Here is a 27610-nt window from a genome sequence, read left to right as displayed (position 1 = left end):
AAATTAGTGCCCTTTCCCTCCTCCCACAGACAGACTGTGGTGCCTCAGGGTCTCAGGCAGCTTTCCCCATGTCTGCGCACAGGGCGGGGGCAGGAACGGGTCTCCACATATTGGAGGATGAGGTCCACGCCAGGGCGCCCACCTCAGCACCCTTCTGTGGTGTTCCTCTGCCCCCTGGTGGTGGGAGGGGACCTCAGAAGAGGCACACTCCCAAGTGGGCCCCTCCCTCCCTGCAGGGCGCTTTGTGCCTGGATGCTTGCCTTCTTGCCCACTTCAGCCAGGCTGGGAAGGGTTGACTAGGGTCCAGAAGGCTCGGCCTGGGCTGGGGGTGGGGGACACACGTAGGGGTGGGTAGGGCTGGGGGTGGGGAACACAGGTAGGAGTGGGTAGGGCAGCAGGTGGAGTTGGTTGGGGCAAGGCTGCAGGTGGGGGCTGGAGACACAGCTATTTAAGCGTGGGAGTGGGGGTGGGAGTGGCTGGCTTGTCCTCGCCTGGGAGTCGTGCTCCCGCTTGCTGCAGGGCCCACGGGGAGCCACCATAGCATGAATATGGGAGGCCTCTGGCCTTGGGTGCTGGGTCTGGTCTCTTTGCCAGGTAAGTGGACTGCTAGCCTGCAGAGTGCTGAGTAGAGGCGAGAAGGGTGTGGCTGGAGCCTGCAGGGATCTGAACGGCGCAGAAAATGGGCTCTCCAGGGATGTTCCCAGAAATCAGTTCCTAGGGGGCACCAAGGGGAGGCATCCTGAAGATCCTGAAAGCAGAGGGCCTGCCTGGCAGGAGGTAGCAGGTGTGGCCCTCAGGCATCCTTGTTTTGCTGGTCATGCTAGGCTTGCTCGATCTGAGTCTGATTTCCAGAGGCCTGGGCTGAGAAGGGAGGCATGGGGTCGGGGCAGCTAGCCCGGGCTCACTTTCAGTGTTAGAGCCTGAGGTCTGGTCCCGCCTCTCTCTTTTGCTTCCTCCCCTATCTCATATACACAGCTATTCAGAGCCTGGGGCTGCTTTTTGGAACCCAGTGTTGGTCCCCTTAAAGGAGCTCCTTCCTCCAAGTTGTCTAGGCCTTGCCATCAGCTTGGACTGAGGGGAGGCCAGGCAGTCTCCCAGGACTACTTTCTGGGGGTCTGCCTTCGCGAAGGGCCTGGCCGTTGTGGTCTGATACTACCCAGCCCCCACCCCCCAGGCCCTGTTGTCCTCTCTCGCCAATGAGGGCACTTCGGGCATCATGGGTGTGTGCCCATCTGGGCCAGGTTTGATCCTAGGAGCACCCTCAGCCTCCAGCTGCTCAGAAGCCTGTGGAACCAGCTTCTCGGAGGGCCTGAACCCCGAGGGGACCCAGACATCCTGGGACAAGGACATCCCTGCGATTAACCAAGGTGAGGGCGCTGTGTCTTCTTGTGGGGTGGAGGGACTACGAAATTGTCCATGTAGTGTGGTGAAAACCACGCAGAACACGCGGATGAGCAGAACGAGCTGGAACTGTGCCAGCTTACTGGGCTCTGGGTGAGTAGCAGTTCCTTGGTCTATGGGCAACTCTTGAAAAGTCTGTATTTCTGTATCTTTTCCATGAGATCGTTGCTTTTATAAGAAGGGAGGAAAGCCTACTTTTTTTTTTTTTTTTAACGTTTTATTTATTTTTGAGACAGGGAGAGACAGAGCATGAACAGGGGAGGGTCAGAGAGAGAGGGAGACACAGAATCTGAAACCGGCTCCAGGCTCTGAGCCATCAGCCCAGAGCCCGACGCGGGGCTCGAACTCACGGACCGCAAGATCATGACCTGAGCCGAAGTCGGCCGCTTAACCGACTGAGCCACCCAGGCGCCCCAGGAAAGCCTACGTTTTTAAAAATGTCCCGATAAAAATGTGGGTCTTCAGATGCTCCGGCTGGTGTTAAACTAAGTCATCAGCGGATGTTCGAAAAGCTGTCAGCCACCTGGTGCAGGATAGGCTGCAGGTGTGAGGGTATGAGCTGGGCTATAAACACAAAGAGGCATGAGGCCCATGGCCTTCCTGTCTGGGGATCCCCGCTGAAGAAAGGGAACGTCTAGGGGCGCCTGGGTGGCTCAGTTGGTTAAGCATCTGACTTCAGCTCAGGTCATGATCTTATAGTTCGTGAGATCGAGCCCCGTGTCAGCACGGAGCCTGCCTCAGGTTCTGTGTCTCCCTCTTTCTCTGTCCCCCACTTGCACTCTGTATGTGTGTGTGTGTCTCTCTCAAAAACAAATGAACAGTTAAAAAAAAAAAATTAAAGAGAATGTATAGATAACCTGGAATGAAGCTGCGGGGGTGGGGGGAATACTGGAATTCGGGTGTTGGAGCCGAAGTGTCGGGGGGACGGGGGGTGACTTTGGAGGGATGGGGATCTCCCGAACGTGGCGGCTACCCTGTGGTCTGAACCGACTTGGAGCCCCGGAGCTACGGAGCCTCAGGGCAGCGTGCGACCTTTTGGTAACTGTGACCGGTCTGGAGGTAGCCAGAACCCATCTGAGGCTTCCCTGGCATTGATTTTGGGCTGCCATGGATACTCTCAGCTCGGGCTGCTGGAGCCCAACTGCTATCCGAGAGGCCCTTTACCGGGAAGCACACCCCAGCCCCAGCTGCCGGGAATGTGGGCCACTAAGGCCTCGCAGCTGAAGGCCCTCTGCCAGGGATGCTTGGGAAGCCACTCCCTCCCCTGCCCAAGGCGGCCCGCCGTGACTCCTGTGGGCCACGGGTCAGTCCCCTGCCTCAAAGTGGAACAAATCTGTGGTGCCATTTGGGGTCCAGAGCTCCTGTGGGATCAGACTGGGGCTGCACCCCGGCGGAGTCGGGGTGTTCCCCAGCACCCCTCAGTAAATCGCTTGCAGGTGCCTCTCCAGCCCAGGCTCTGCTTCTAGGGAACCCGACCTAAGGTACCGCCAGGGTGCTAGACCCTCCTCTAAGACTCCTCACGGGGCTGTGGCAGAAACAGAGGCTGGAGACAGAAGCAGAGACTAGCTGAGATGGGGGGGCGGGGGCAGTGGGAGCCAGACTCAACCGGATCCAGACTTCCCTCCCTTCTGTGGTGGCGTGAGCTGGAATTTCACTTGTCCCCGAAAGGGTCCTGAATATCCTACCAATCGGCGGGCATTAGAGGGGGGATGAGGTAGGACGGGGGGGGGGGGGGGGTCCAGGGCATGTTCCTAGAGTATGGCCTGTGCTGGAGAGGGGGGTGAAGGAGACAGCTGGAGAAAAAGTCTGCTTCTGATTAGCAGAGAGGCTCAAATGCAGAGGGAGGCGTGTGGGTGGCAGGTGCTCTGGGCCGTGTTTGAGCAAGGGAGAGATGTGACTGGGCCGAGGGGCCATATATATTATGTAGACGGGAGACTCAGAGGGGCCGTGTGACTAGCCTGAGGCCACACAGCCTCGGGGGCCCAGGGAAGCTCCAGCTTCAGAGTCAGGAAGGACAGACTTTGGGGTTGCTTCTGGGGCCTGTCCTTAGAGTCTGGATTCTGGGGGGCATGGGCTCACACACTCCTTCCCTTCCTTCCCAGGGCTCATCCCAGAGGAAACCCCAGAGAGCAGCTTCCTCCTCGAGGGGGACATCCTCCGGCCGGTGAGCAAGCATACACATCTGTGTAAATAACTTCACGATCTTGTTGGAGGCCTTCGAGCCCAGCCTCTGGTGTCATGGGGGTGTGACGTGTGAAGGACCTGTCTCTGTCGCTCGTAGCTTGATAGACCCCCCCCTCCCGCCCCCCTTCTTGCTAAAGTCACAGTGAATGTTCCACAATTAGCCAGACTGAAGGGAAAAGGAGGGAGGGTAACTTCTACAGTGGTAACAGCAATCGGCCTCGGAGGGCTTCCTGAAGGAGGGCATTTGAGCCCTCAAGATCCAGCTTGGTACTGTGCCCAGGGGAGGTGCTCAGAAAGTACTGGAATGAAGGAAGAGATGAGCACAGATCGGCAGAGGGGCTGGTGGGGCCGTAGGGCGGTGGTGGTCATGAACACCGGGGTGGTGGCCACGGTTTGGGGAGGTAAGGCAGGGACCCCATCCCGGTGGGAGGTGAGGGGTGGAGTCAGAGAGAAGGCTGGGTGGGAACTGGGGTGACTTTGCCAGGGAGCCGAGAATGCACGGTGTTCAGGGGAACAGAGCCATGTTTCAGGAGACTGGGAGGCAGAGGTGCCCAGACCAGAACTGCGACCTGGTGACAGCAATACCCTTCTGGGGTTTGGTGACCGCCCACTGAGGGCACAGCGTGAGGCTGGGCTGCAGAGTCAAAGGCTGGGGCTGGGTGGGAGCCCTGGGGGTGGGGTGAGGCCCCTGTTTCCGGTTATTCAGTGAGGCCAGGGTAAGAGCGGAATCCGGCGAAGCCTGTGGTAGCCAGTGGGGCAGGACCTGCTGGGCTTCCGTGAAGCCCGCGCCTCCAACGGTTTTGGTTGCTGGAAGAGTGGAAAGAGGAGCTGCTGAGGCCAGGGGTGTTGCCTTAGCATGAGCCCTAACATTCAGGGATGTTCGGCTGACCGCTGTGTTTCTGGAAGGATGGGGCTGCTGGTGGGCCCTTGAGCTCTTTGGAACTAGGCCCCCCTGGGGAGCTGGGATGCCTCGTCAGCCTCGTTGGGAACAAGCAGTTTTGTTTTTCTGTTGGATACAATCGGTAACAAGTTCTGTTGTGTGGCACAAAGGGTGGTGGTAGTCACCACGGCTCACCTAGCGGGCCCCCACATCTCCCAGCGCTCTGTCCTGTTTCTGATGTCCTCCTCACCCTCCTGGACCTGTGTCCTGCTTCTCACATCTTTAGGGTTCTTATGGCCTGAGATTTGGCACCATTGGGGGCAAGATGCTAGGCTAGTCCTATTCCAGGGGTCTAGTCCTATCCCAGGGGTCTAGTCCTACCCCAGGACTCCCCAGGGGTCCCTGAAGTGCCCTCTCTCTTCAGAGTCCCTTGCGGCTGTTCTCAACTACCAGCAACAAGTGGCCCAAGAATGGGGAGGTTGTGGAGGTCCCCTTCCTGATCTCCAGCAGATACGGTGAGTAAGCACGCGCTCTGGGTCCTGGGAGCCGTGGGCCTCCCTCCGGCCCCGACCCCTTCCTCCCTGTGCAGCCTGGGCTCCTCTCTGGGTTTCTTCCCTCTGCCTCTCCTCACGGATACCACCAAAGAGCCTTTCCACAAGAAGCCCTTTTATTCCCGTGAGCCTCCTGAGCTGGGAGGGCCAAAATCCCAGAAGAGCTGATGGGGGGACAGCCAAGGACTAGCTGACCCATTTCAAGACCAGTCCAGAGGACAGGGACCTACCTAAGGTCACAGAGCTGGGGCCTGTCTGGGACCCAGCTTTCTCTACCTCCTCCCTGAGCCCCAGGCTACCCCCTTTTTTTTTTTTCTTAATTTTTATTTTTGAGAAAACAAAAGTGTGAGTGGGGGAGGGGAAGAGAGAGAGAGAGAGAGAGAGAGAGGGGGGAGACAGAATCCGAAGCAGGCTCCAGGCTCTGAGCTGTCGGCACAGAGCCTGACGCAGGGCACGAACTTGCAAACTGAGAGATCATGACCTGAGCCGAAGTCGGACGCTTAACCGACTGAGCCACCCAGGCACCCCTCCCCTTTCTTGACCTTCCATTTTGGAAGAGGGATTTGAAGCTCTGTGCTCACCCTGCACGCGGACTCCCAACGGGTCACAGGGGCTCTGGGGTCTTGGTGGGAGGTTCAGCCGGGGTGTTGCCTCCCCAGATAAAGCCAGCCGCGACATCTTCCTAAAGGCATTTGCCGAGTTTGAACGCTTCACGTGCATCAGGTTTGTTGCCTACCAGGGCCAGAGAGACTTCATTTCCATCGTCCCCATGTCTGGGTAAGTACTCCTGGGGGCATGCGTATCCACGCATAAGCGCGCATGTGCAGGGGGAGTTCCTCGGCTTTCTTCTGCCTTCAGCCTGGCTTTAACTAGGCCATTCTCTAAAACCTATTTGGGGGCCTGTCTTCCCAGATCCAAAGCCCACCCACCCCCCCTTGAGTGGTCTGCCCTGTGGGAGTTAGACCTACAAATACCCAAGGCAGAAGGTGGAGAAGGAGGGGAATCAGGTGCTTGATGTCCCTTACAAAACCCTCCTCTGGGGAGACTTCACGGTCTGGTGAATGGGGACAGCTTTCATGGGAGACACCTGGCCTTGGATCTGGGTTTCAGAGTGTAGGAACCACCCAACGCCAGGCAAGTGCCTTATCTTGCGAGGCTCCCCTGCCTTCTCTGTGGAAGCAGGGATAACGGCAATACCCATTTCCTAGCTTGTTAGAGACCTAAAATCATGTGTGAAAACTTTGACTTGGGGACCCTGGATGGGGATGCTCATTCAATGAGCCGCTTCCGGTATCTGTGCTCCTATTCATGTCTACATCTTCCTTGTACCTTGGGTTGGTAATGAGTTCCAGTGTACCCATTTCACGGATGCCCAAGTGGTGAAGGGACTTGGGAATTGCAAACCTGGGACTAGAATCCAGGATGGAGACTACCCGTTGACGGTCATTCATCCCAGGACATGGGAGGAGGGGGAAGGGGCCTGGGTCTGCTCTGGATCTCTGGGCTGGTGTCTACCCAGTGTCCTCTCCTGGCCCTGCAGGTGTTTCTCCAGCGTGGGACGCAGTGGAGGGATGCAGGTGGTATCCCTGGCACCTACATGTCTCCAGAAGGGCCCAGGCATTGTCCTGCATGAGCTCATGCACGTACTGGGCTTCTGGCATGAGCACTCACGGGCTGACCGGGACCACTATATCCGTGTCAACTGGAATGAGATCCTTCCAGGTAAGCCAGATGGTGCACAGCCCACGCTGGACCTGGGGGTCTTAGGGCGAGAGGGCAGCCTCTGGCCAGGGCCTGAAGAGTTGCCTGCCACTTTAGAAGAGGTTATCCATCTTTCCTACCACCTGCTTGTCCACCATTGGGAAGGTGGGGCTCCTGCTTCTCTTTGAGACCTGGAGGTGGTCCAGATACTGCTGCTCCGGGCCCCGAGCCTTCCATCTGCCAGACGCAGGAGGCTCCGCCCTTGTGAGATGGGCACCAATGGGCCTGCGGGACAGAGGAAGCACAGGGGGGCCATGTCCTGACAGGTGGCAGGGGCAAAGCCGAGGCTGGTCTGGGAGTGGGCCACTGTGTCAGATGCTGGTGAGCAGGAGCTGTGTGCTGGCCATCTGACCCCCGTAATGGTGGGATCCCACCCTTGTTGTGGGGAGAGCCTGATTCAGGGAACGAGAAGAGTAGAGACAATCCCTTCATGAAAGAGGGAAGCAGAGGAGATACATGATAAGGGGTTTGGTCTAGAGGATTGGGTATAAAAGGGGAAGGGTTCAAAGGCTTCCTGTAAGTGGAGAACTTGTGGCATGAGCACTTCCGCTGTTGTGGAGGGAACCAGGTGAAGTAGGCAGGGGGCTGCTGCTCAAGAGATCCGCATTCATGGAGCCCCAGAGAAAGGGTGTTCTGGGGGAGACTTGGGTAGCACCTGATAATGAGAGGAGGGATGAAGCTTGAGATCAGAGCTTAGTCTAAGGAAGGGGGTGATGATAGTGACTGTACCCTGAAAACAGAGACTATAATCCTTCCAAGTGCTCATGGAATACTTGCGAAAACTTACCATATGATAGAAAAATATCAAATTTGAAAAAGTTAATTCAAGTGTTTTGTTGGTGATGTAAAATGCAAAGTAGAAAATAACAAATCAAAACTGAAAACTTCTTATACTTGGAAGTTCAAGTCTAAAAAAACAACAATAATCCTTTCTTTTAGTTCCAAGGTTAAATTGCAGGAGTTCTTAAAAAAAAAAAAAATCGTAACACATTAGAACTAATCATTCACAGCTAAAGCAGTGTTCAGGGAAATTGTGTAGACTTAAATTCTTATCAATAAAAATAGAAAAAATTAAATACTTAATTTTTTCTATTTTTTAAGTCCAATTTATAAAATAAAGGAAAGCAGGAGGGAATGAAATTAAAGACAGAAGTTAATGAATTAGAAAACCAACGACACTCAAACTCAACAGTGGTTTTCTTAACCATAAAACAGGTTAAGACACCAGGTACTCTAGTGGGGAAAAATTGTTTAAGAATGGAGAGAAATGAGGGGTGCCTGGGTAGCTCAGTCAGTTGAGCATTCGACTCTTGATTTCAGCTCAGGTCATGATCCCAGGGTTGTAAGATTGTGCCCCATATAGGACTCCGTGCTGAGCATGGAGCCTGGTTAAGATTCCCCTCTCACCCCCCTCTCGCCCCCCTCCCCCCAAATAATAAAAAAAAATTCTAAAGGATGAAGAAAAATGAGAATACATTTGTATTAGTTGATATGTGTAGAACAAACTAAGATATACAAACTAATAACTGTAATTGGGGGTGGGGAGCTGGGAACTTGGGAGGAAGATAGAGGGGGAGGTTTATCACATAGCTCAACATTTTTTTTTTGACTTTTATTTTTTTAATCCATTTTATTTTTTTATAATTTACATCCAAGTTAGCACATGGTGCAAAAATGATTTCAGGAGTAGATTCCTTAGTGCCCCTTACCCATTTAGCCCATCCCCCCTCCCAAAACCCCTCCAGCAACCCTCAGTTTGTTCTCCATATTTATGAGTCTCTTCTGTTTTGTCCTCCTCCCTCTTTTTATATTTTTGCTTCCCTTCCCTTATGTCCGTCTGTTTTGTATCTTAGAGTCCTCATATGAGTGAAGTATTATGATATTTGTCTTTCTCTGACTAATTTCGCTTAGCATAATACCCTCCAGTTCCATTCATGTAGCTGCAAATGTCAAGATTTCCTTCTTTGTGATTGCTGAGTAATACTCCATTGTATATATACACCACATCTTTATCCATTCATCCATCGATGGACATTTGGGCTCTTTCCATACTTTGGCTATTGTTGATAGTGCTGCTATAGACATTGGGGTGCATATGTCCCTTCGAAACAGCACACCTGTATCCCTTGGATAAATACCTAGTAGTGTAATTGCTGGGTCGTAGAGTAGTTCTTTTTAATTTTTTGAGGAATCACCATAGTGTTTTCCAGAGTGGCTGCATCAGCTTGCATTTCCACCAACAATGCAAAAGAGATCCTCTTTCTCTGCATCCTCGCCAACATCTGTTGTCACCCGAGTTGTTAATGTTAGCCATTCTCACAGGTGTGAAGTGGTATCTCATTGGGGTTTTTGATTTGTATTTCCCTGATGATGAGTAATGTCGAGCATTTTTTCATGTGTCGAACATCTGGATGTCTTCTTTGGAGAAGTGTCTATTCATGTCTTTTGCCCATTTCTTCACTGGATTATCTGTTTTTTGGGGTGTTTGATAAGTTCTCTGTAGATTTTGGATACTAACCCTTTATCTGATATGTCGTTTGCAAATATGTTCTACCATTCCATTAGTTACCTTTTAGTTTTGCTGATTGTTTCCTTTGCTGTGCAGAAGCTTTTTATTTTGACAAGGTCCCAATAGTTCATTTTTGTTTGTTTCCCTTGCCTCTGGAGACGTGTTGAGTAAGAAGTTGCTGCGGCCGAGGTCAAAGGGGTTTTTGCCTGCTTTCTCCTTGAGGATTTTGATGGCTTCCTGTCTTACATTGAGGTCTTTCATCCATTTTCAGTTTATTTTTGTGTATGGTGTAAGAAAGTGGTCCAGGTTCATTCTTCTGCATGTCGCTGTCCAGTTTTCCCAGCACCACTTGCTGAAGAGACTGTCTTTATTCCGTTAGATATTCTTTCCTGCTTTGTCAAAGATGAGTTGGCCATATGTTTGTGGGTGCATTTCTGGGTTCTCTCTTCTGTTCCATTGATCTGAGTATCTGTTTTTGTGTCACTTTTGTTTTTTTGACTTTTAAACCAGATGAATATGTTGCCAGTTCAAAACTGTTTAATATCTTAAGGGTTTTTAAAAGGAAGAGGTAAGTGTGCTCTAGAGGCTGGTATGGCAGGTTGTGGAAGAGGCTGGCGGGGCCTGGGGGGTGTTGGGAGAGCAAATACCCAGGGTATGGCTGTTTATTCAGAGGCTCACTGTGAAGGGCAGGACAGCGGCTGGGGGAGGGAATCTTGTCCCTCTCAGGCCTGGGGGACCCAACTGATGGGGGAAATGGTGCTCTAGCCAGCGGGGGAGTGTTTCACTTGAACCTGGGGGATGGGTGCTGCTAGCCTGAGGCAGGAAGAACAAGGTGACCTGCTGGGGAGTGGGAGCCCAACAGCAGGTGATGGGCGAGTGGGTCTCTAAAGCTGGGTTGAAGGGTAGGTACTCTATCTCGCGGGTAGGGGGCGTCAGAGACCCTGCGTAGCATTTGACTTAGCGGGAGCTGTTCTGTAAAGGTAGATGCACACTGGTGAGCTTGACAGGGGACAGAAGCAGAGTGAGCTCTAGGAAGCTGTGAGGTCCCTGTGCTTCCACATCAGCTAGTGCTGGTCTGGACCCATCACGGGGAAGACAGGAGTTGGCAGTGAAAGCACCAAGGAGATGGGGACCAGGGACTGGTTGGTACTGGGAGGGGGGCACATCTGGCTGTAGTTTTAGGTCTGTCAGCTCAGGTAGGGTACAAGTACCTCGAAGGCCCCTATCACCCCACCCCTCCCTTCCCTGCTTTCTTCTCTTATCACCAAGTTTTGTTGGTTTTGGTTTCTGTTTTTCCCAGGCTTTGAAATCAACTTCATCAAATCTCGGAGCAGCAACATGCTGGTGCCCTATGACTACTCATCAGTGATGCACTATGGGAGGTGAGGACCCCCTTTCCTTTTCTACGTTCCTTCCTTCTACACTGCCCAGCCAGCCCCCGCTGTGATCTGGATTCAGGTCCCCACCTACTGGGTTTCAGGCTTGCCTTCAGCCGGCGTGGGCTGCCCACCATCACACCGCTCTGGGCTCCCAGTGTCCACATTGGCCAGCGATGGAACCTGAGCACCTCGGACATCACACGGGTCCTCAGGCTTTATGACTGCAGCCCAAGTGGCCAAAGTCCCCGTGGGAGAGGTGAGTGACTTGAGAAATTGGAAGGATCCTATATTGAGGTGGTGTCAATGAGGGTGAAGTGGGGGACTGAGGCTGCAGGACAAAATCACTGGGGTTACCACAAGACATGTAAAACAAAATATGTGAAAATGATCACGTAGGATTAAGAACCCTTAGGAATAGAGGTCCCTTTCTTAACCCTAACATGAGTATCTTCCAAAAACCCAGAGCAAAAATCATTTTTAATGTTAAAGCACTAAACTCAGGACCAAAACAGGTTTTTTTCCACTGTTGTCCCATCTATTCAATACTGTAGTGAAGGTCTTAGCCATTGTAGTATGGCAAGAAAAAAAAATTAAAAATCTGAGTATTGGGAAGGAGGCAAAACTGTCACTATTCACAGACGATGATTATCTACATTGAAAGCAACCAAACCTATTAAATTATTGGAAGCAAAAGGATGTTAAAAGGTAGATGTATAGAAACAGAATTTCTTTTTTTTTTAATGTTTATTTTTGAGACAGCGAGTGCAAGTGGGGGAGGGACAGAGAGAGAGGGAGACACAGAATCCGAAGCAGGCTCCAGGCTCTGAGCTGTCTGCACAGAGCCTGACGTGGGGCTCGAACTCACGAACCGTGGGATCGTGACCTGAGTCGAAGTTGGACGCTTACCTGACTGAGCCCCCCAGGCTCTTAAATGAGACACAAAGCAAACCATAAAACTGCAAAGATTCATAAATCCAACTACATTAGTAACTACTCTAATATATTATATAATAACTACTACTTCTGTAATGACATAATAGCTACTTATCAAGACAGAGTGAAAATACAGGTTACAAATCAGAACTCTTGCAACCCATAACTGTATCTAAAATACATGATATATATTACATATTAATATATAATAATATAGATAAACACATGCTGAGCAAAATACAAAGCAGGAAAAAGGGCAAGAGACCTAATGGGGGGAAAAAAACCAAATGGGAAATAAACACAAGACCATCAACCTTATTCATAACTGAGGAAATGGCAAGTGAAGACCACAATGTTACCGCTTTTTTACCCCTTAAATTGGCAGAAATCTAAAAACTTGATAATACCCGATACTAATAAGAAAATGGAGTAATGTCCTGTCCATACCCTGTGGACAGGAGTATAAATTGTTACAGCCACTTTGGTAAACAGTTTGACTTCTTTTTTTTTTTTTATTCTTTTTTTATTTTTTAGAGGGTTTAATTGACTTGGCCAATGTCACATAACCAGTAAGTGGCACGTGAGCACCCCCCGAGGTAACCATGGCTCTATGCTCTCTCTAGGGTTGCCTAGTCTGGAAATTTTACGTAAATGGAATTCTAGGATGCGTGATCTTTTGTGACTGGCTTCTTTTACTTCATGTTTTCAAAGCTCATCCATCTTGCAACCTATAGAAACACTTCATTCTCTTACTGTCAAATGACACTCCAACTTGGATGGATGAGCTACGTTTTGTCCGTTCGTCAGTTGAAGGACGTCTGGGTTACTTCAACTTTCTGGCTGTTATGATTCACGTTACCACGAATGTTTGTTTACAGGAACTTATGTGAACCTATGTCTTTTCCTTTGGATATATGCTTACGAGTAGATGGCTGGGTCCTAGGGTAACTCCAGATTGAATTGCTAAATTGTTTTCCGAATTGGTTGTATCATTTTTCACGCTCACAAGCAGCGTACGAAGGTTCCAACTTCTCCATGCCCTTGCCAACACTAGCTATTATCTATCCTTTTATTTCTATCCTCAGTGGGTATGAAATGGCAGCTCATTGGCATTTTGATTTGCACTGCATACAGATGATTGGCCATCTGCATATCTTCAAAAAGTGGGTTTTGATCCTTTTACCTGTTTTTCATTTGGGTTATCTTTCTATTGCTGAGTTGAAAGTGTTCTTTGTGCATTCTAGATACATGTCCCTTATCAGACCTATCATTTGCAAATATTTTCTCACATTCTCTAGGTTGATGGTGTCCTTTGAATGCAAACATTTTTAATTTTGATGGGGTCCGATTTACCTGTTCTTTTACTGTGGTTTTGGTGTCCTATCTGAGTAGCCTTTGCCTAAGCCAAGTTCATGAAGATTTAATCCTAAATCTTTTGCATGTGACTTTTGCTACCCAGTTCTAGCACTATTTTTTTTTGTCATTTATTTATTTTTTAGAGAGCATGCACAAGTCGGTGGGGGGGGGGGAGAGGGAGACAGAAGTAGGCTCTGTGCTGAGAGTGGAGAGTCCAATGTGGGACTCAAACTCACAAATCATGAGAACATGACCTGAGCTGAAGTTGGATGCTTAACCAACTGAGCCACCCGGGTGCCCCTCTAGCACCATTTCTTAGACTATTCTTTCCCATACATAATATCAAATATTGCATACTTTTTGAAGTTAGTAAGTATAGATAATGTGGCAAGAGCTTTGTGGGTAACTATTGTTGAGGTTGGACTATTAGGAGAAATGAAATTGGGAAGTGGCTGGAAGGGGCTGTGGGTCTAGGGAAGGTTTTACCATGATGGCAGACATTCAAGCATGCTTGGATGCTGAAATAACCCAATGGAGAAAGAGAAAGGTTGGATTCAGAGGGCAGAAGGATGCATATCTAGAACATTTGGGTAGGAGATGCCCTTGGTGGATAGGTCTCCAAGGATATGTCTGAGCTTCGTTGGTCCTAATGAGAAGGAAGACAGGTGCAGACCTAAATTTGCATGTGGGTCTTGAGGTGCAGATTCATGCACTTCTGAGGGCTTTGGTCACAGAGAATGACATGAAGTCACCAGCCTCGAGGCTGGGGAGAAGGGGATGGATGTGAAGGGAAAGGGTGTGATGTTGCCGACTGGGCTGCGGGAGAAGAAACCAGCTAGAGATACCCTGCAGGGCTGTGGGTGGTGCTGGGGCAGCCAGGTGGAGGCATGGCATAGGTTGGTGACTTGGTTCTCCAGGACTGGGGTTTTGTGGGCAGGTGTGACAGAGGGGACGGTGCTTGAGGTGTAATTGCAGTGAAGCGTGTGGAGCCCAAGTCAGATGAGGAGAACGATCTGGAAGTGAGGAGCTTGTAAGCAGGAAGACCTCGGAGTCCCTACGCTCAAGGGGCTAGATCGTTGTGATATTTAAACAAGCGAGCTGGAAATATAGGCGTGGGCTGCCAGGAACCCAGACTTCTGCAGCGATGGTTTCTGGTACTGACCAGGTCTGGTGGGGAGCAGGGAATGAACTGTGAGATCAATGGGACCAGGGGGGAGAAGAGTCACCGTTTGAAGCCGATCAGCTCTGATTTTGTCAGTATCTGTTTTTTTTTTTTTTTAATTTTTCTTTTTAACATTTATTTATTTTTGAGAGACCGAGCATGAGCGGGGGAGGGGCAGATAGAGAGAAGGAGACACAAAATCTGAAGCAGGCTGCAGGCTCTGAGCAAGCTGTCAGCCCAGAGCCTGATGTGGGGCTCAAACCCACAGACTGTGAGATCATGACCTGGGCCGAGGTCGGATGCTCAACCGACTGAGCCACCCAGGCGCCCCCCCCCCCCCCCCCCCCCGGTCAGGGTCTGTTGATGGAAGGGTGGGCTCATCATGAAGCCTTCAGCGCCTGGGCAGGGGTGATGGGTGAGAGGCAGCACTGAGAGGGTGGAGAGGCCTGGCCAGATAACTTGGGCTTAAGATGAAGAGGTTTACAAAGCAGTGGGTGGCAACGGTGGTCCAGGAGAGGCAGGCAAGAGCAAAGAGGGCCTGTCTCACTAAGGACATGGGCCTGACAGGGCTCAGTAATGTCCTCCTGATGCTCTGGGTTTGGCAGGTGGTTGCAAGTCCAGGAAAAGTTCTATAGGAGGCTTCAGACATGGGGTGGTGAGAGCAGGGTGTCCCTCAGTACAGAGGACCCCAGGAGGTGTCGGAATGGCGAGGGCTGCAGTGCTTTCCGCCCTCAGCTATCTGGTGGCTTGACCATCAGCAGCTCGGGGGTATGAGTGGGAGACCATGGAAGAGAGCCCGAGGGCCTTTGTGGTGGTGACTGAGGAGTTCTGTGGTCCTTGTCTTTAAGTGTGGGTTGAGAATTTGGGTCTTGAAAGCGTTAAGCAGGGGCGAGGCAGGTTATCTCCGATGAGCTGAGCTATCCGTATGAACGAAACTGAAGGTCACTCTGGCTCTCTACAGCTGGGCCACACGTTTTCCTGCTGTGTTTCCGGGCCATAACCTCCTGTCTTTCCTGCTTCAGGGTTCCAGCCCCACAGCGATGGTAGGAGCCCTACTCCTGCCTCTAGACCATACCTGCAGCAGCTTCTGAAGGCATTGTCGGCAGAATCTGGGCGCCCCGACCCCAGTGGCTCCAAGGCTAGAGCCCAGCGCATTGTTGCAGGGCCTGGAGAGAGCCCACGTAGCTGGAAGCTCCCTGCACTGAGAAAGTTGGGTGTGGGGGCCTCTGCAAGGCTGCTTCAGACCCCAGCTTCTTCCCTCAACTCCAGGCCTGGAGCAGGCATTCCTGGTTTGGCTCTAGAGAGGTCCTGGCTGGCCCAAGTGCCCTCCGTACCACTCACTGCTTCTCCGGAAGCAGAAGACCAGCCAGGACCCATCCAGGAGGCTTTGGGGAGCAGCTCTCCCAGGAGCACATGTACCTGAAAGTCCTTTCAGGGGGATGTGCAGAAGTCGAGCCTGTGGCTTCTGTCCCCAACTGGGAAGGGCATCTCCGTCTAGAGTAGCCCCTAGTCCCCTCCGGGCAGTACCCTGTCTTCCAGCCCCAATCTGGCTACCCTGTGTGAGGCCTGGGACTCTCCCTCTGCCCCTTTCTTCTCCATATGTTCTCCTAAGGGCTTCTAGGGACTAGGGGCTTCTAAGGGACTTCTAGGTTTATCCGGGGAAGGCAGGCCAGTCAAGAGCTGCCTGGTTCCGCCTGCTTTCAACTTCTGCCCTAGTCCTGGAGGCTGCTGGGAAGAGGAGGTGACATTCTCTAGGGCTCCAGGGCCAGGGGTCTGGAAAGGGGGGCAGAGGTAGGTTCCAGCCCTGAAGTCCCCTGGGAATCATTCTGTAGGTGAGTCACAGCATTCCCAGCATGCTAAGGTACTGCCTCTGTCTCTCCCTTGGGCCAGGACTTGCAGGGGAGCCCATGGCTCGTGGGAGAAGTCTCCCGTCCCTGATGTCTGGGTGCTAGGAGTGTTGTCCTGCGGCTGTAACCTCCAGCCTTATTCCCCAGGAGGCTTTCAGCTTGCTCCCCTGCAGTGCAGGAAGGTTCTAGAGGCAGGGATGCCACTCCATGGGGCGACGAGGAAGGGTTGGAGGCACCCTCTAACACTGCACAATGGGGAAACTCAGCAAGAATGTGAGGCCCTTGAACCTAGGACTCAAAGCTCCTTCCCAGCCTTCTCTGCTTTCCAAGAACCCTTCCCTTCCACACAGGGACTTGGCCAGAGGAGGCCCTGGAAGGTGTGAAGGGGCTGTAGGGGAGGGGGCTGGTCACCCTGCTTATCTTCCTTCAGCAAATGCCTATTCCTGGCTCCTGCTTCCTGTGTGAGGGCTGTTCCAGGAATGAATAAGGTCTCCACATGGGCTGACAGGCCAGGAGCACCCCCCCACACACCCCCAGAGCTGGAGTGGCACCATCCTTATGAACTGTCAGAAGCCCCAGGAAGCCCTGCCTGGAGGGAAGTAGGGGCCTGTGCCCTGGCCCCGTGGGGCCAAGTTCCTCACATGTTTTGGGGGAAGGCAAAAATAAAATTGGGTACTTGCTCCAGGAGCTAGGTACTGGGCTGTGCCTGAGTGCATTTAACCTTGCCGACTGACCTGGGAGGGGCCCTCAGGTGGTTACACCCACTTTCTTGGGGTGGAGAGCGGGGAAGCAGAGGGTCAGCAGTGCAGGGCTGAGGCTTGCTGTGCTTGAGTTTGGGGGAGAGCTTGGCCTTTGCCAGCCTCCTGGGCCGAGTCGGGGTAGGGGGGGCATCCTTGCAGGAGCCTGGAGCCTCTGCCCTCAGTCTCTCTTGGGTTTCAGTCTTGAGTTCAGGGATTTTCTCAGACTGAACAGGGGCCTGGTCTCAGGGATTAGCCTTAGGGAAGGACCGTCGGGTGGGGGAAACACTGTCCCTCTGCTTGCCTCCCCAGACACGAGGGGAGGACTGTCGGGTGGGGGAAACACTGTCCCTCTGCTTGCCCCCCCCCCAGACACGAGGGGAGGACTGTCTGAGTTTAAAGTGGGTGACGTGCTCCTTGCAGGGTGACAGCTCCCCTGGGAGATTCCCAAGCAAAGATCGAGAATGTAATGTAGTGCCCCAGCCTATCAGAGAAATGAGTGTGGCCGCCTTAGCATCTCTGGGTCTAAGTAGTGGAGCCAGGCCTCTGGTTCTGGGCTGGGGGTTCTCAGTGGTCACCCTAGGTCAGAGCAGGTGATGTGCTTGGTGACCACGAGGAGGCCCTCCCCGTTCTTAGAGGCTGCCCGTGATGAGCCTCCATTAGGATATGGCTTTCGGTCTCAGAATTTGGGCTCTCCAGAGGGTGGGGCTGGCTGAGCCCGGCGGCTCAAGGGGAAGAGTGTTTTGCCCTCTTCTTTGGGGGTGATCAGGGATGAGGCTGCCCTTGTCCTTCCCCCATGGAGCCACCTATCACTACAGCTCCCCTTCTCCAGGCCTGTTCCACAGGCGCCACCCTGCCCCTGGGGTCCAGCCCCTGGAGCCCTGGCATGAGGGGTGTGCTGTGGCCGGGGCCCTGGGCTGTTACCCTGGCCTGTGGCCTATTCCTCAATCCCCAGGCACATACCTATGTGGGCTCACTCATCAATTTGTTCACTCATTGGACAGAATCGGTTGTATTACGTGCCAGGCTGGCTCGGCTATAGGCACCAGGACTAACATGGTGGGCAAGGCAGGGTTTCTATTCTTGTGGAGGTTATTTGGGGGGTGGGAGAGGGATGGGCCGTGATTAGATAAATAAGGACAGTGATTATGATTGTTAAATGATTGGGGGGGCATTCCTTTAGGTTGGTATTTCAACTGGGACCCAAATGATAGGAGGGACTATCTCGTAAAAAAAAAAAATCCAAGGAAATAGCCAGTGCAAAGTCCCTAAGGCAGAAAGAAGGAAGGTGTGATGGGAGGGGTGAAATGAGGTGGGATGGGGGACGTTGGCAGAGCAAGGTGAGTGAGGGATGGTTTTATTCCAGGAGCAACAGGGAGCAGCCACTGGAGGGTTCTAAGTAGGGGAGGGGCAAGATCCAAGATTTAAAAAAAATCACTCTGGATGCTCCGTGGAAAATAGACCGGAAGCAGGGAGAACAGGTGGAAGCCACTAACTACAGTTGTACAAACCAGAGTGATGGGGACTGGAAATGGGCAGAAGTGGATGCTTCTGGAGTATGTTTTGGAGGTTGAGGCAACCACACTTGTGACTGACGCAGGCGTGAGGGTCCCACATACAGCACCGAGACCTCAGGAGAGGAGAGAGTGTGCGGGCTGAATGAGCCTGGAGTTCAGGGCTGGAGATGTAGTTTGGGGAGTCCTCAGCCTCTAGGTGGGAGCTGTGGAGCTAGAGGAAACTACCAAGAGGAGTCTGGGGCCAGAAGAAAAGGGACTCCAGGACTGAACGGGGGTGCTGCGACATTTAGGCCAGGGTGTCTCCGTCTCCGCGTTACTAGTGTTTTCTGTCATAATTGCCGTGGGGGCTGTCCTGTACGTTGTAAGGTGTTTAGCAGGGCCCTTGGCCACTACCCACCAGGTGCCAGTAGCGCCCCCTTCCTCTTGTGACAATCGAGAAATCTCTTCAAGTGCCAGATTGCCAAATGTCCCTGGAGGAGAAGGGGCAAAAACCACTCTCCGTGAGAATCGGTGATTGGGAGTTTTGGGGGAGAAGAGGGGGCTGAGAAGGAAGAGGTGAGCGGTAAGGAGGGAGTCAGGCCTGCAGTGTCCCCGGGGGGGGGGCAAGAGTCTGTTGTCTAAAATGTTGCTGAGAAAATTAAGAGGACACACTCGGGCATGAGTCCCGAATGACCCACCAGCAGTAGATTCAGCCGAGGACAGGGTCAAGGAGAGAATGTGAGGGGTTAGAGACCGTGCAGCAAAGAGCTTGAGAAGCCAGCAGCTACAGAGGACATAGAGGGCTTTCCAGGGCAGGGCCTGGCCCTGTAGCAGGGGAGGAGTGACCGTGGAGGGTGATAATTGCAGGAGCAGAGTCCTGGGGGATAGGAGAGGGTTCGGGACACACACGCAGGACTTGCCCTCGGAGCAGAGATGGAGCTCGGATGCAGGCGCTTGTGGGGGTGACTTCCTGCCTAATGGCTTTCATCTTCTAAGTCCGAGGCAAAGTCACAGCTTGGAGTGGGGGAGGGCGTGCGGGGCGAGGAGGAGGAGAGGGATGCGGATTCTGAAGAGTGGGAAAGGTGAGCACACTAGGGAAGTCTGGAGATGTGTGGTCCTGACTTTAAAGCGAGGCCAGTGGATGCAGTGAGTGTTTTGCACCGGAAAGAGCAGCTGCTCGGGTAAAAGCTGGGGGGGGTGATTTAGGTCTGACCAGGGTTGGGGTTTTGTCGGGTGAGGTGTGATGGAGGAGAGGGTGGTGGCCTTACATTATAGAGGGCGTGGCTCAAGGGCCTGGGAAGGTCAAGGGGTTGGGTCACACAGGGTGGGGTTTCAGGGGATTTGAAAGGCTGCGGCTACTGGGGAAAGCTGGGGTGCAAAGCCCAGTTGGGCGTCGTCCCTGCGGAACTCTGGCACAGGAGAATCTGGGGCCAGTGTCCTCTCTCGGACCCGGATAAGTGGCTCCAGCGCGATCAACTAAGGTGGCACGTCTCTTGCTGTGCTCTCACAATTAGGGATGGGACAGCTGTCCCTCTTTGGAAAAGATGGTGCGAGGTCAACTTCCCCCCCACCCCCCGCCTCTCTTCCCAAGGGCACCCCTTGGGGACACCATCATTGGCCCTACCTTCAGAAAGGCTCCTGTGGAGGTCATCCGTGGATGCCAGGCTGCCACTCCCCCTCGTCATTCAGCAATCTTGGCTGGGTACTGGGGACAGAGAAGGGATGTGTGCTCCAGCGGACGGTGGGGGAGGGGTGCGTGATGCAGCAAACCCATCCACCCCCACCTCAGTACCTCTCTGAGCGTGAAAGGGGTACTGTGGACGTAGCATCAAAGAACTTGAAAAGCAGTGTCTCTTTCTCTCTGCGAGGGCAGTGGGTGAAAGGTGAGTGGACCTTGGAGAGTCGGAGGGGGGTGGTGCCAGCCCCTGGGAAGGACTGGAGATGTGGGAGCTCAGGGCTTGCCCAGGGACCAACAGGTAGCCTGGTGGGGCCAGGAAGGCAGGCCAGTGCCCATCACTGCCTTCCTCTCCCACCACAGGTGGCTGGGTGCTCCTGGCTGGGTCCGGGATTGAGTCCTGCCAGCCCTGGTGGAAGTGGTCAGATCCAGTTGGGGAAGAGCTGAAGGAAAGCCCCGCTAAGGCCCCAAGGCTCTGATTCATGCGGGGCTGGGCGGGGCGGGCAGTACTGGAAGGTGCATGCGGGGGGCGGGGGGGGGGGACGTGGAAGCTGCAGAGAAGAGGGGGAATCAAGTCATGGGATAGGGTCTCCACTGCCCCAAGAGCCAGCTGCACATCTGGGAGGTGGCAGCAGGTGACACAGACCCTGGGGCTGGGTCTCACAGATGCCTGTAGACTCTCCCTGGCTCCCTCCCCCCTCCCCTGCTCCCCGCCCCAGGCTTGTGCCCATTAGGGCGAGACGCTTGGTAGATCCAGAGCTGCCCCTTCAGTGAAGACCCAGTGGGGGAGGAAGGAGCAGGGGAGAGAGTCTGAGCAGCCCTGGCCTCAGCTCCTTCGGGGTCCTGGCAGCCTCACCTTTCAAGGAAAACTTGGGCCAGGAGACCAAAGGCTGATGCTGATTGCAGTGTTGGGAGATACCCAGTGCCCCCCCCCCCCGCCCCAGTCTGAGTATGGTTGGAGAGAATGAAAAAGTGGTCCCTCTTAATGTCCGTATGGGCCACCAGAACACTCCGACTCCTCAGCCCCCTCTGCCCCTGGGACAGGGAGTCTCAGAGACAAGGCAGGAAACTAAGTGGCTGCTTTCCAAGTTCCGGTGGCCACCCCTCAGTCCTCCCTCAGGGAAGGGGCTACCGAGACTTCTCCATCCCTGGCAACCTCAGGGCCCAGGCCTATCAGCCCAGCCCAGCCGGTGGGAGGGATGTGTCCATAAAAACCTGTCTCTGGAGGAGGTGAGACAGGCCGGCTGCCCTCTCCCACCATCAGGCTGTAGGGCGATCCCCCTAAGAAAACAGCTGAGTAGAATGGCAGGAGGCAGGGGCGGACTTGTACGGAGGAACCCCTCCACCCCCTGCCGTGTGAGCCTGGGTAGGGGTGAGATATTGTCTGTGGGCACTGAGCGGTCATTCCCTGGTCCCATGAAGATGGAACAGTCAGGAAGGGAGGTGCAGTATGCATGCTGTCTCAAGGCCTGGTCCTCTGGAGGAGGCCTACTTTCAGCAGTGGCTCGATGCTTATTTATACAGAGGATGTCATGCAGAGCTGTGGGCTATAAATATGGAGCCTGGCTCTAGTCTGGGGTTATAGCGTCAGGGGCTCCAGAAGCGGTGAAAAAATGTGCCCTTGAGGCTGCCCAGCCTGACGCTGGTGGCAGCGGCCACAGGGAGAGTGAGTAGGGTGAGGGTGCCAGACGGGGCTCCTTCCACAGCCACTCCAAGAGGGTGTGCAGCAGATATGTGGGGGGTGCAGGAATGCAGGGGGGTGGTGTCAAAACACAAAGGGATGCTTCTCCCTTCATAGCCTCCCCTGACACCTACTTTTTCTCTGAGCTGTGTTAAGAAGACCCCACCCTTGCCTGAGTCTCCATTGCTGCTGCTGAGAGTGGAGTCCAAGCCAGTTTTCCTCTTACCTCTTTGCCCTTAGTGGAGGAAACCGAGGCAGCTGCGGGGAAACAGAAACACTGAAGTCATAAATCTTGGAGCACTGGCTTGCCCCACCGACCTTGGGAACCTTTTCCTTGCGCCCCCAGAACGTGGCGAGGACGCGGGTCTCCCGGCTGGCCGCGGACTATTGCCACACGCGGGCGGCGGCAGGGGGCGCTCGCAACCTGCCACGCGCGCCTCCCTGGGCTCCGCACGCCCGACGGAATCCGCTCCGGGAGAGAGAGCATTTGGGGAAGGGGTTCCAGGGCAGTCTTCCCGCTCCCCCAACTCCTACTCGGCTTCCTTCGCGGGCACCGGGTAGGAGGGGTGGTTCACTATGTTCCGGTGGCCCCAATCCACCCACCCACCCACCCTCTCCTTGGGGCTCCTGGGCGGCGCGGGGAGAGATCAGCTGGCACCCACCGTCCCAGATCCTGGTGCTCGGACCCGGTCTGCAGGAAGAGAGGTCCCTCCCGGGTCCCAGCGCCCCGTGCGCACCCATCCTTCCACTTCTGCAAACGTCCTTCCCGGAGTCCCGAAGACCCCAGACGCGGATCTCTGGCCTTCCGTGGCGCGGAGGCCAGGAGGAAAAGGGGTAGGAGCGCCAGGGCGGAGGCCCTCGAGGAGGGCAGGCTGCTGCCGGCCGGTCCTCGCGCCAGGCGCACCTTCCACCCACCCGTGGTCCGCCGCCCGCCCCGCCTCCCTCCCCTCCTCCTACTCCCGCCTCCAGTCTCCTCCCTCCTCCGGCGCGCTCGCTCTCCTCCCATTCCCCTGCCGCGGCGGGCTGCTTGCAGGCGCGGCTCCCGGCCAGAGCCAGCGAGCGGAACGGGCGCCTCGGCTGCTGCGCCTCCTCCGAGAACCGGTGGCGCGCCCCCCGCCCCAACGCCGGGCCTGCCGGGTCCCGGGTCCCAGCGTGCGTCCAGCAGCTTCGTAGCGGGAGGGCGCAACTTTCCCCCGGTCCCGGGCGGGGCGGGGACGGCAGCGGGACAACTTGGAAAACTTCTCCGGAGAGGACGGCAGGGACGCCGGGTGTCGGTGGAAGAGGATGTAGGAGGGTGGTGGCTGGCCCCAGGCATCCCTCCGTCTCCTTGGCCCGGTTCGGCCTGGCCATGGGGCTCCAGCGCCTTGTGCGCCGCCAGGGGGTCGATCCCCCCTTCTAGCCTAGCTGCGCAGGACAGTACCGTCTCCGGCTGAGCACGCTCTGGGCGAGCAGCGACCCCTCTGGCCGCGTCCCGCCCCGTCATGGACCACCAGGAGCCCTACTCGGTGCAGGCCACCGCGGCCATCGCGGCGGTCATCACGTTCCTCATCCTTTTCACCATCTTTGGCAACGCGCTGGTCATCTTGGCTGTGTTGACGAGTCGCTCGCTGCGCGCCCCGCAGAACCTGTTCCTAGTGTCGCTGGCCGCCGCCGACATCCTGGTGGCCACGCTCATCATCCCTTTCTCGCTGGCCAACGAGCTGCTGGGCTACTGGTACTTCCGGCGCACGTGGTGTGAGGTGTACTTGGCGCTCGACGTGCTCTTCTGTACCTCGTCCATCGTGCACCTGTGCGCCATCAGCCTGGACAGGTACTGGGCCGTGAGTCGGGCGCTGGAGTACAACTCCAAGCGCACCCCACGCCGCATCAAGTGCATCATCCTCACCGTGTGGCTCATCGCAGCTGTCATCTCCCTGCCGCCGCTTATCTACAAGGGCGACCAGGGGCCCCAGCCTCGTGGGCGCCCGCAGTGCAAACTTAACCAAGAGGCCTGGTACATCCTGGCCTCTAGCATCGGATCTTTCTTCGCACCCTGCCTCATCATGATCCTGGTCTACCTGCGCATCTACCTGATCGCCAAGCGCAGCCACCGCAGAGGTCCCAGGGCCAAGGGCCGCCCTAGGGAGGGTGAGTCTAAGCAGCCCCGCCCCGTCCCTACTGGAACTTCAACCAAAATGCCAACCCTGGCCTCTCTGGCTGCTTCTGGAGAGGCCAATGGTCACTCCAAGCCCACTGGGGAGAAGGAGAAGGAGGAGGGGGAGACCCCTGAAGATCCTGCGACCCCTGCCCTGCCACCCAGCTGGTCGGCCCTTCCCAACTCAGGCCAGGGTCGGAAGGAAGGCGTTTGTGGGGCATCTCCAGAGGAAGAAGCTGAGGAGGAGGAGGAAGAGTGTGAGCCTCAGGCCTTGCCAGCATCTCCTGCCTCCGCCTGTAGCCCACCCCTGCAGCAGCCACAGGGGTCCCGGGTGCTGGCAACTCTACGTGGCCAGGTGCTCCTGGGCAGGGGCGTGGGCACCTCGAGCGGGCAGTGGTGGCGGCGGCGGGCGCAGCTGACTCGGGAGAAGCGGTTCACCTTTGTGCTGGCCGTGGTCATCGGCGTTTTTGTGCTCTGCTGGTTCCCCTTCTTCTTCAGCTACAGCCTGGGTGCCATCTGCCCACAGCACTGCAAGGTGCCCCATGGCCTCTTCCAGTTCTTCTTCTGGATCGGCTACTGCAACAGCTCGCTGAACCCCGTTATCTATACTATCTTTAACCAGGACTTTCGCCGTGCCTTCCGGAGGATCCTCTGCCGCCAGTGGACCCAGACGGCATGGTGAGCCACCTGCCCGCCACCCGTGTGGGGTTGGTGCCAGGCGGCACCAGGGCCACCCTGATTCTTGCCCTATTTTATGTGGCCACCTCCCTGGGGCTTCCTGGTCCCTGCCTGGGTCCTGCAGGCTTCATCCTGGGAGCCCCCCTGGGAGGGGCAGGGGTGCTGTTCACAGGGGTCCAGCTGAGGCCTCCGATTGCTGGCTTGGCTGTGGGGGGACATCTTCTCTACCCCCGTGAACACAGGCCCACGGATGAGGCTTGGACCTTCCTGAACATAGCCAAGGCTGGGCCAGATAGAGCACTTCTCTCCCAATACCCCGGACCCCTGCAAGCCCATGGGTGGGCTTTCCTTCCTTAAGGACCCTTTGTTCCCTGGCTGGTCACTTGCTTGTGGCGTTTTTGTTTCTCATCTTCCCGGGTAAAGAGCAGGAAGCCAGCCTTCCACTTTTCCCAGGAGGACCCGCTGCTGAGGAGGAAGAGGCAGAAACGAGGGATCCACGTTGGGTGCCCATGGTCCCCATCAGGCACTGGGTGGGGAGTTAACGGCCTGGCACTGTTTCTGGTCCTTCTTCCCTTTCCCCCTACCTTTAGATTTGTAGCTCCTTTAAAGGCCAGAACCTTCTCTGGAATCGTTTTCCTTACCTGGCACCCCTCTGGCAGGCGGGTGTGTGTGCCAGCAGAGGCCTCGCCTTGGTGGGGTGGTCTGGAGGTCTGGCCTCTGCCTCGATGGGAGATCCCTGATCACTAGCATTCACCCCCTGCAAAAACCTGGCGACAATGGCTTGCCGCCTACTTGCTGCAGGGAGATGAAAGGCTTTGCGGAAAGCTTTGAGCTCCGTGGGGGAACGCACTAGAGAACCAGAAAATATGATTATTTGGAGATATAAAAATCCCCTTTCTCTGTGTTTACCACCACCTGTCTTCCTGTAGACTTTTGTTCTGCGCCTGGGGTGCGGGAATTCTTACCCCAAACTGGAAGTGGGGAATGGTAGAGAGAACCAACTATTTCAGTTAAAGGATTTCTTCGAGATCACGTTCTTGTGCCTGCAAGGGTTTAGTTGTTATGCTGCATGACAGCTCCTCGACATTTCACCCGCGACACCGAGAGGGTTTTCGGTGGCTTGGCTCCCCCCCCCCCCCCAAACGGGGGACAAGTCTTTTGTCATCAAGCAGGCAAATTGTTTCCCCAAGATGGCTAAAAATACCCACCCCATCAGAACAATCTGAGATGAGAGTCTGTGGTGGGTGACAGGGCCCCCAGGCAGGCGCTGGGGCTGGAACGGGTGAGTGAGGGCCCTGTGGACTCCTTCAGGAGCCTTCCACCAGAGCGCCCAGGCGGTTCTCCAAGCCCCACGTGGGTCCCTGTGATGTGTAACTGATCCTACCTTGGGTGGGGGCCGGCTGGCCATCTCTGACCCAGCCATGTTGCTTCACCCCACTGATGAGGCTCCAGGGGCCTCTCCTCTCCTGGTTCTCTCCCCAACCCCAGGACCTAGCACCCAGAAGACTTGGGAGCATTGGAAGGATGTTTTCCAGTCTTCTCCAAGGAGCTCCTGGCTTCAGCATTAAGCCAGCGGGCATCTAGCATGGGGGGTAGGGCTGAGCAGCCAAGGCACTGTTGGCACTCTGAGGGGCCCGGCCGGATTTGGAGAGCTTTCTGGGGTGGAGAGAATGAAGGAGACCAAAGAGAGTCCTTTCTGGGGAGAGGGGCTGTCTAGCTCCTTCTTACAATCTCATTGTGAGGCCAGGGCATTGCCTTGGGGTGAGGCTGGGGAGGCTGGGCCCAGGGGAGTGGCTGACTTGTGACATCTGCTGACTGGTCTTGCGTGTGTCCCGGGAGACTCCTGCAATTATTGCCTGTGGCCCCCTTGTTGTGATACGCAGGTATTTTTTTTTTTTTTAAGTCTGAGCTATTTTATCAATAAAGGATATTTTGTAATAAGCAAGCTGTGTCCTTGTTGCCCAAGGGCTGCCAGGAGTAATTATTTCTCAGCTACCTGAATAGCATCTGTAAGCACGGGCTCCCTCCCAGGGCCAGTTGCCCTTTCCTCCCCTAGGTACCTGGTACCTATCCACCTGCCTGTCTGCTTTGTCCATTCCACGTCCCTTATCATTGCCAGTCAGTGGGATGAGAGTGGCTAGAGAAGCCTGAGACTGGCTGCCTGGCAAGGGAAGAAAAGGAGGGCTTCCCGGAGGAGGGGGCCTTGGGGCTGGGTCTTGGGGGAAGAGCAAGGGTACACCAAGAAACAAGACAGGAAAGGTGTTTCGGGCAGAGGACAGCACGCGCCAAGGGTGCGTTTGGGGGATTTGTGACAGTTTGAGAGTCAGTCTAAAGCCAGCCCCGCCTTGCGGTCAGGTGCAGCAGCTGGGGGCCAGAGGAGGTAGTTGGACAGCACCCACGGGGGGCGGGAGGAACACGGGGAGGAAGGCAGGATGGTCACTCTGCAGAATGTTTTCAGCTGCTGTCTTCGGCGAGGGCAAGAGTGGAACAGAACCGCTCTGCTCTAGGCTCTTTGACGCTAAGATTCAGTTACGAATATCAGAGCCGGAGGACCTGTGGACGTCACTCCTATCAATCTCATTTCCCAGAGGAGGCCTCTGAGGCCCCAGAGCCACCATATGAGTTGGGTAAGGAGTTGAGTCGGGGATCCCATCCCACCTCCGTGAGGGCAGCCTCTGGGGCCCGTATCAGGTTGGCCCGGTTCTGAGGGCCAGGGAGGCCAGCAGGCTGGGGGCAGGGGCAGGACCCAGGGAGGCGCAAGGGCTGGGAGGGAAGGGCAGAGGGAGGAGCAGTGAGGCCCCAGGGTCTGGTGGTGGGTGGCCATCTCCCATAAACAGGATTCACACTTTCCTGGGGCCATGGCTTCCGCCATGGGCAACCGATGGAGACGCCTACGTATCTACCATCACTGGTGAACGTGGGGGAGGGACAGTGGGCTTCATCGAGGACTTGGTAAGAAAGCCACACTCGGTGGGGCGCCTGGGTGGCTCAGTTGGTTAAGCGTCGACTTCGGCTCAGGTCATGATCTCGCGGTTTGTGGGTTCAAGCCCCGCGTCGGGCTCTGTGCGGACAGCTCGGAGCCTGGAGCCTGCTTCAGATTCTGTGTCTCCCCTCTCTCTGCCCCTCCCCTGCTCATGCTCTGTCTCTCTCTGTCTCTCAATAATAAATATTAAAAATAAATAAAATAAATAAATAAACAAACAAACAAACAAACAAGCCACACTCGCCCGGGAGGAGCTCCCAGAA

At 55.0% G+C, this 27610-nt stretch overlaps 2 protein-coding genes across 2 annotated transcripts; both read left to right on the top strand.

Annotated features, from left to right (window-relative positions):
* Positions 1–418: 418 nt before the first annotated feature.
* Positions 419–15665, top strand: ASTL (astacin like metalloendopeptidase). Its single transcript, XM_042930265.1, has 9 exons — positions 419–594; positions 1242–1367; positions 3504–3565; positions 4890–4980; positions 5676–5793; positions 6557–6738; positions 10587–10668; positions 10767–10921; positions 15139–15665. Exons 1-9 carry the CDS (start codon positions 543–545, stop codon positions 15537–15539), a joined length of 1269 nt encoding a protein of 422 aa, XP_042786199.1. The 5' UTR covers positions 419–542; the 3' UTR covers positions 15540–15665.
* A 6912-nt stretch (positions 15666–22577) lies between these two features.
* ADRA2B (adrenoceptor alpha 2B) lies at positions 22578–26267 on the top strand. Its single transcript, XM_042930264.1, has one exon. It carries the CDS (start codon positions 23034–23036, stop codon positions 24366–24368), a length of 1335 nt encoding a protein of 444 aa, XP_042786198.1. The 5' UTR covers positions 22578–23033; the 3' UTR covers positions 24369–26267.
* Positions 26268–27610: the final 1343 nt, after the last annotated feature.

Source organism: Panthera leo, chromosome A3, assembly GCF_018350215.1.
Source record: "Panthera leo isolate Ple1 chromosome A3, P.leo_Ple1_pat1.1, whole genome shotgun sequence".
NCBI classification, from domain to species: domain Eukaryota; kingdom Metazoa; phylum Chordata; class Mammalia; order Carnivora; family Felidae; genus Panthera; species Panthera leo.
This window is presented reverse-complemented; position numbering and strand designations above follow the sequence as displayed.

What these genes read in the sequence shown, in the direction of transcription:
- ASTL (XM_042930265.1), top strand. Translation starts at nt 543, where the DNA reads ATGAATATGGGAGGCCTCTGGCCTTGGGTGCTGGGTCTGGTCTCTTTG. An exon ending in GGGTCTGGTCTCTTTGCCAG is followed by an intron (nt 595 to 1,241) that starts GTAAGTGGACTG and finishes CATCTGGGCCAG; the next exon opens with GTTTGATCCTAGGAGCACCC. An exon ending in TCAGTGATGCACTATGGGAG is followed by an intron (nt 10,669 to 10,766) that starts GTGAGGACCCCC and finishes ACTGGGTTTCAG; the next exon opens with GCTTGCCTTCAGCCGGCGTG.
- ADRA2B (XM_042930264.1), top strand. Translation starts at nt 23,034, where the DNA reads ATGGACCACCAGGAGCCCTACTCGGTGCAGGCCACCGCGGCCATCGCG.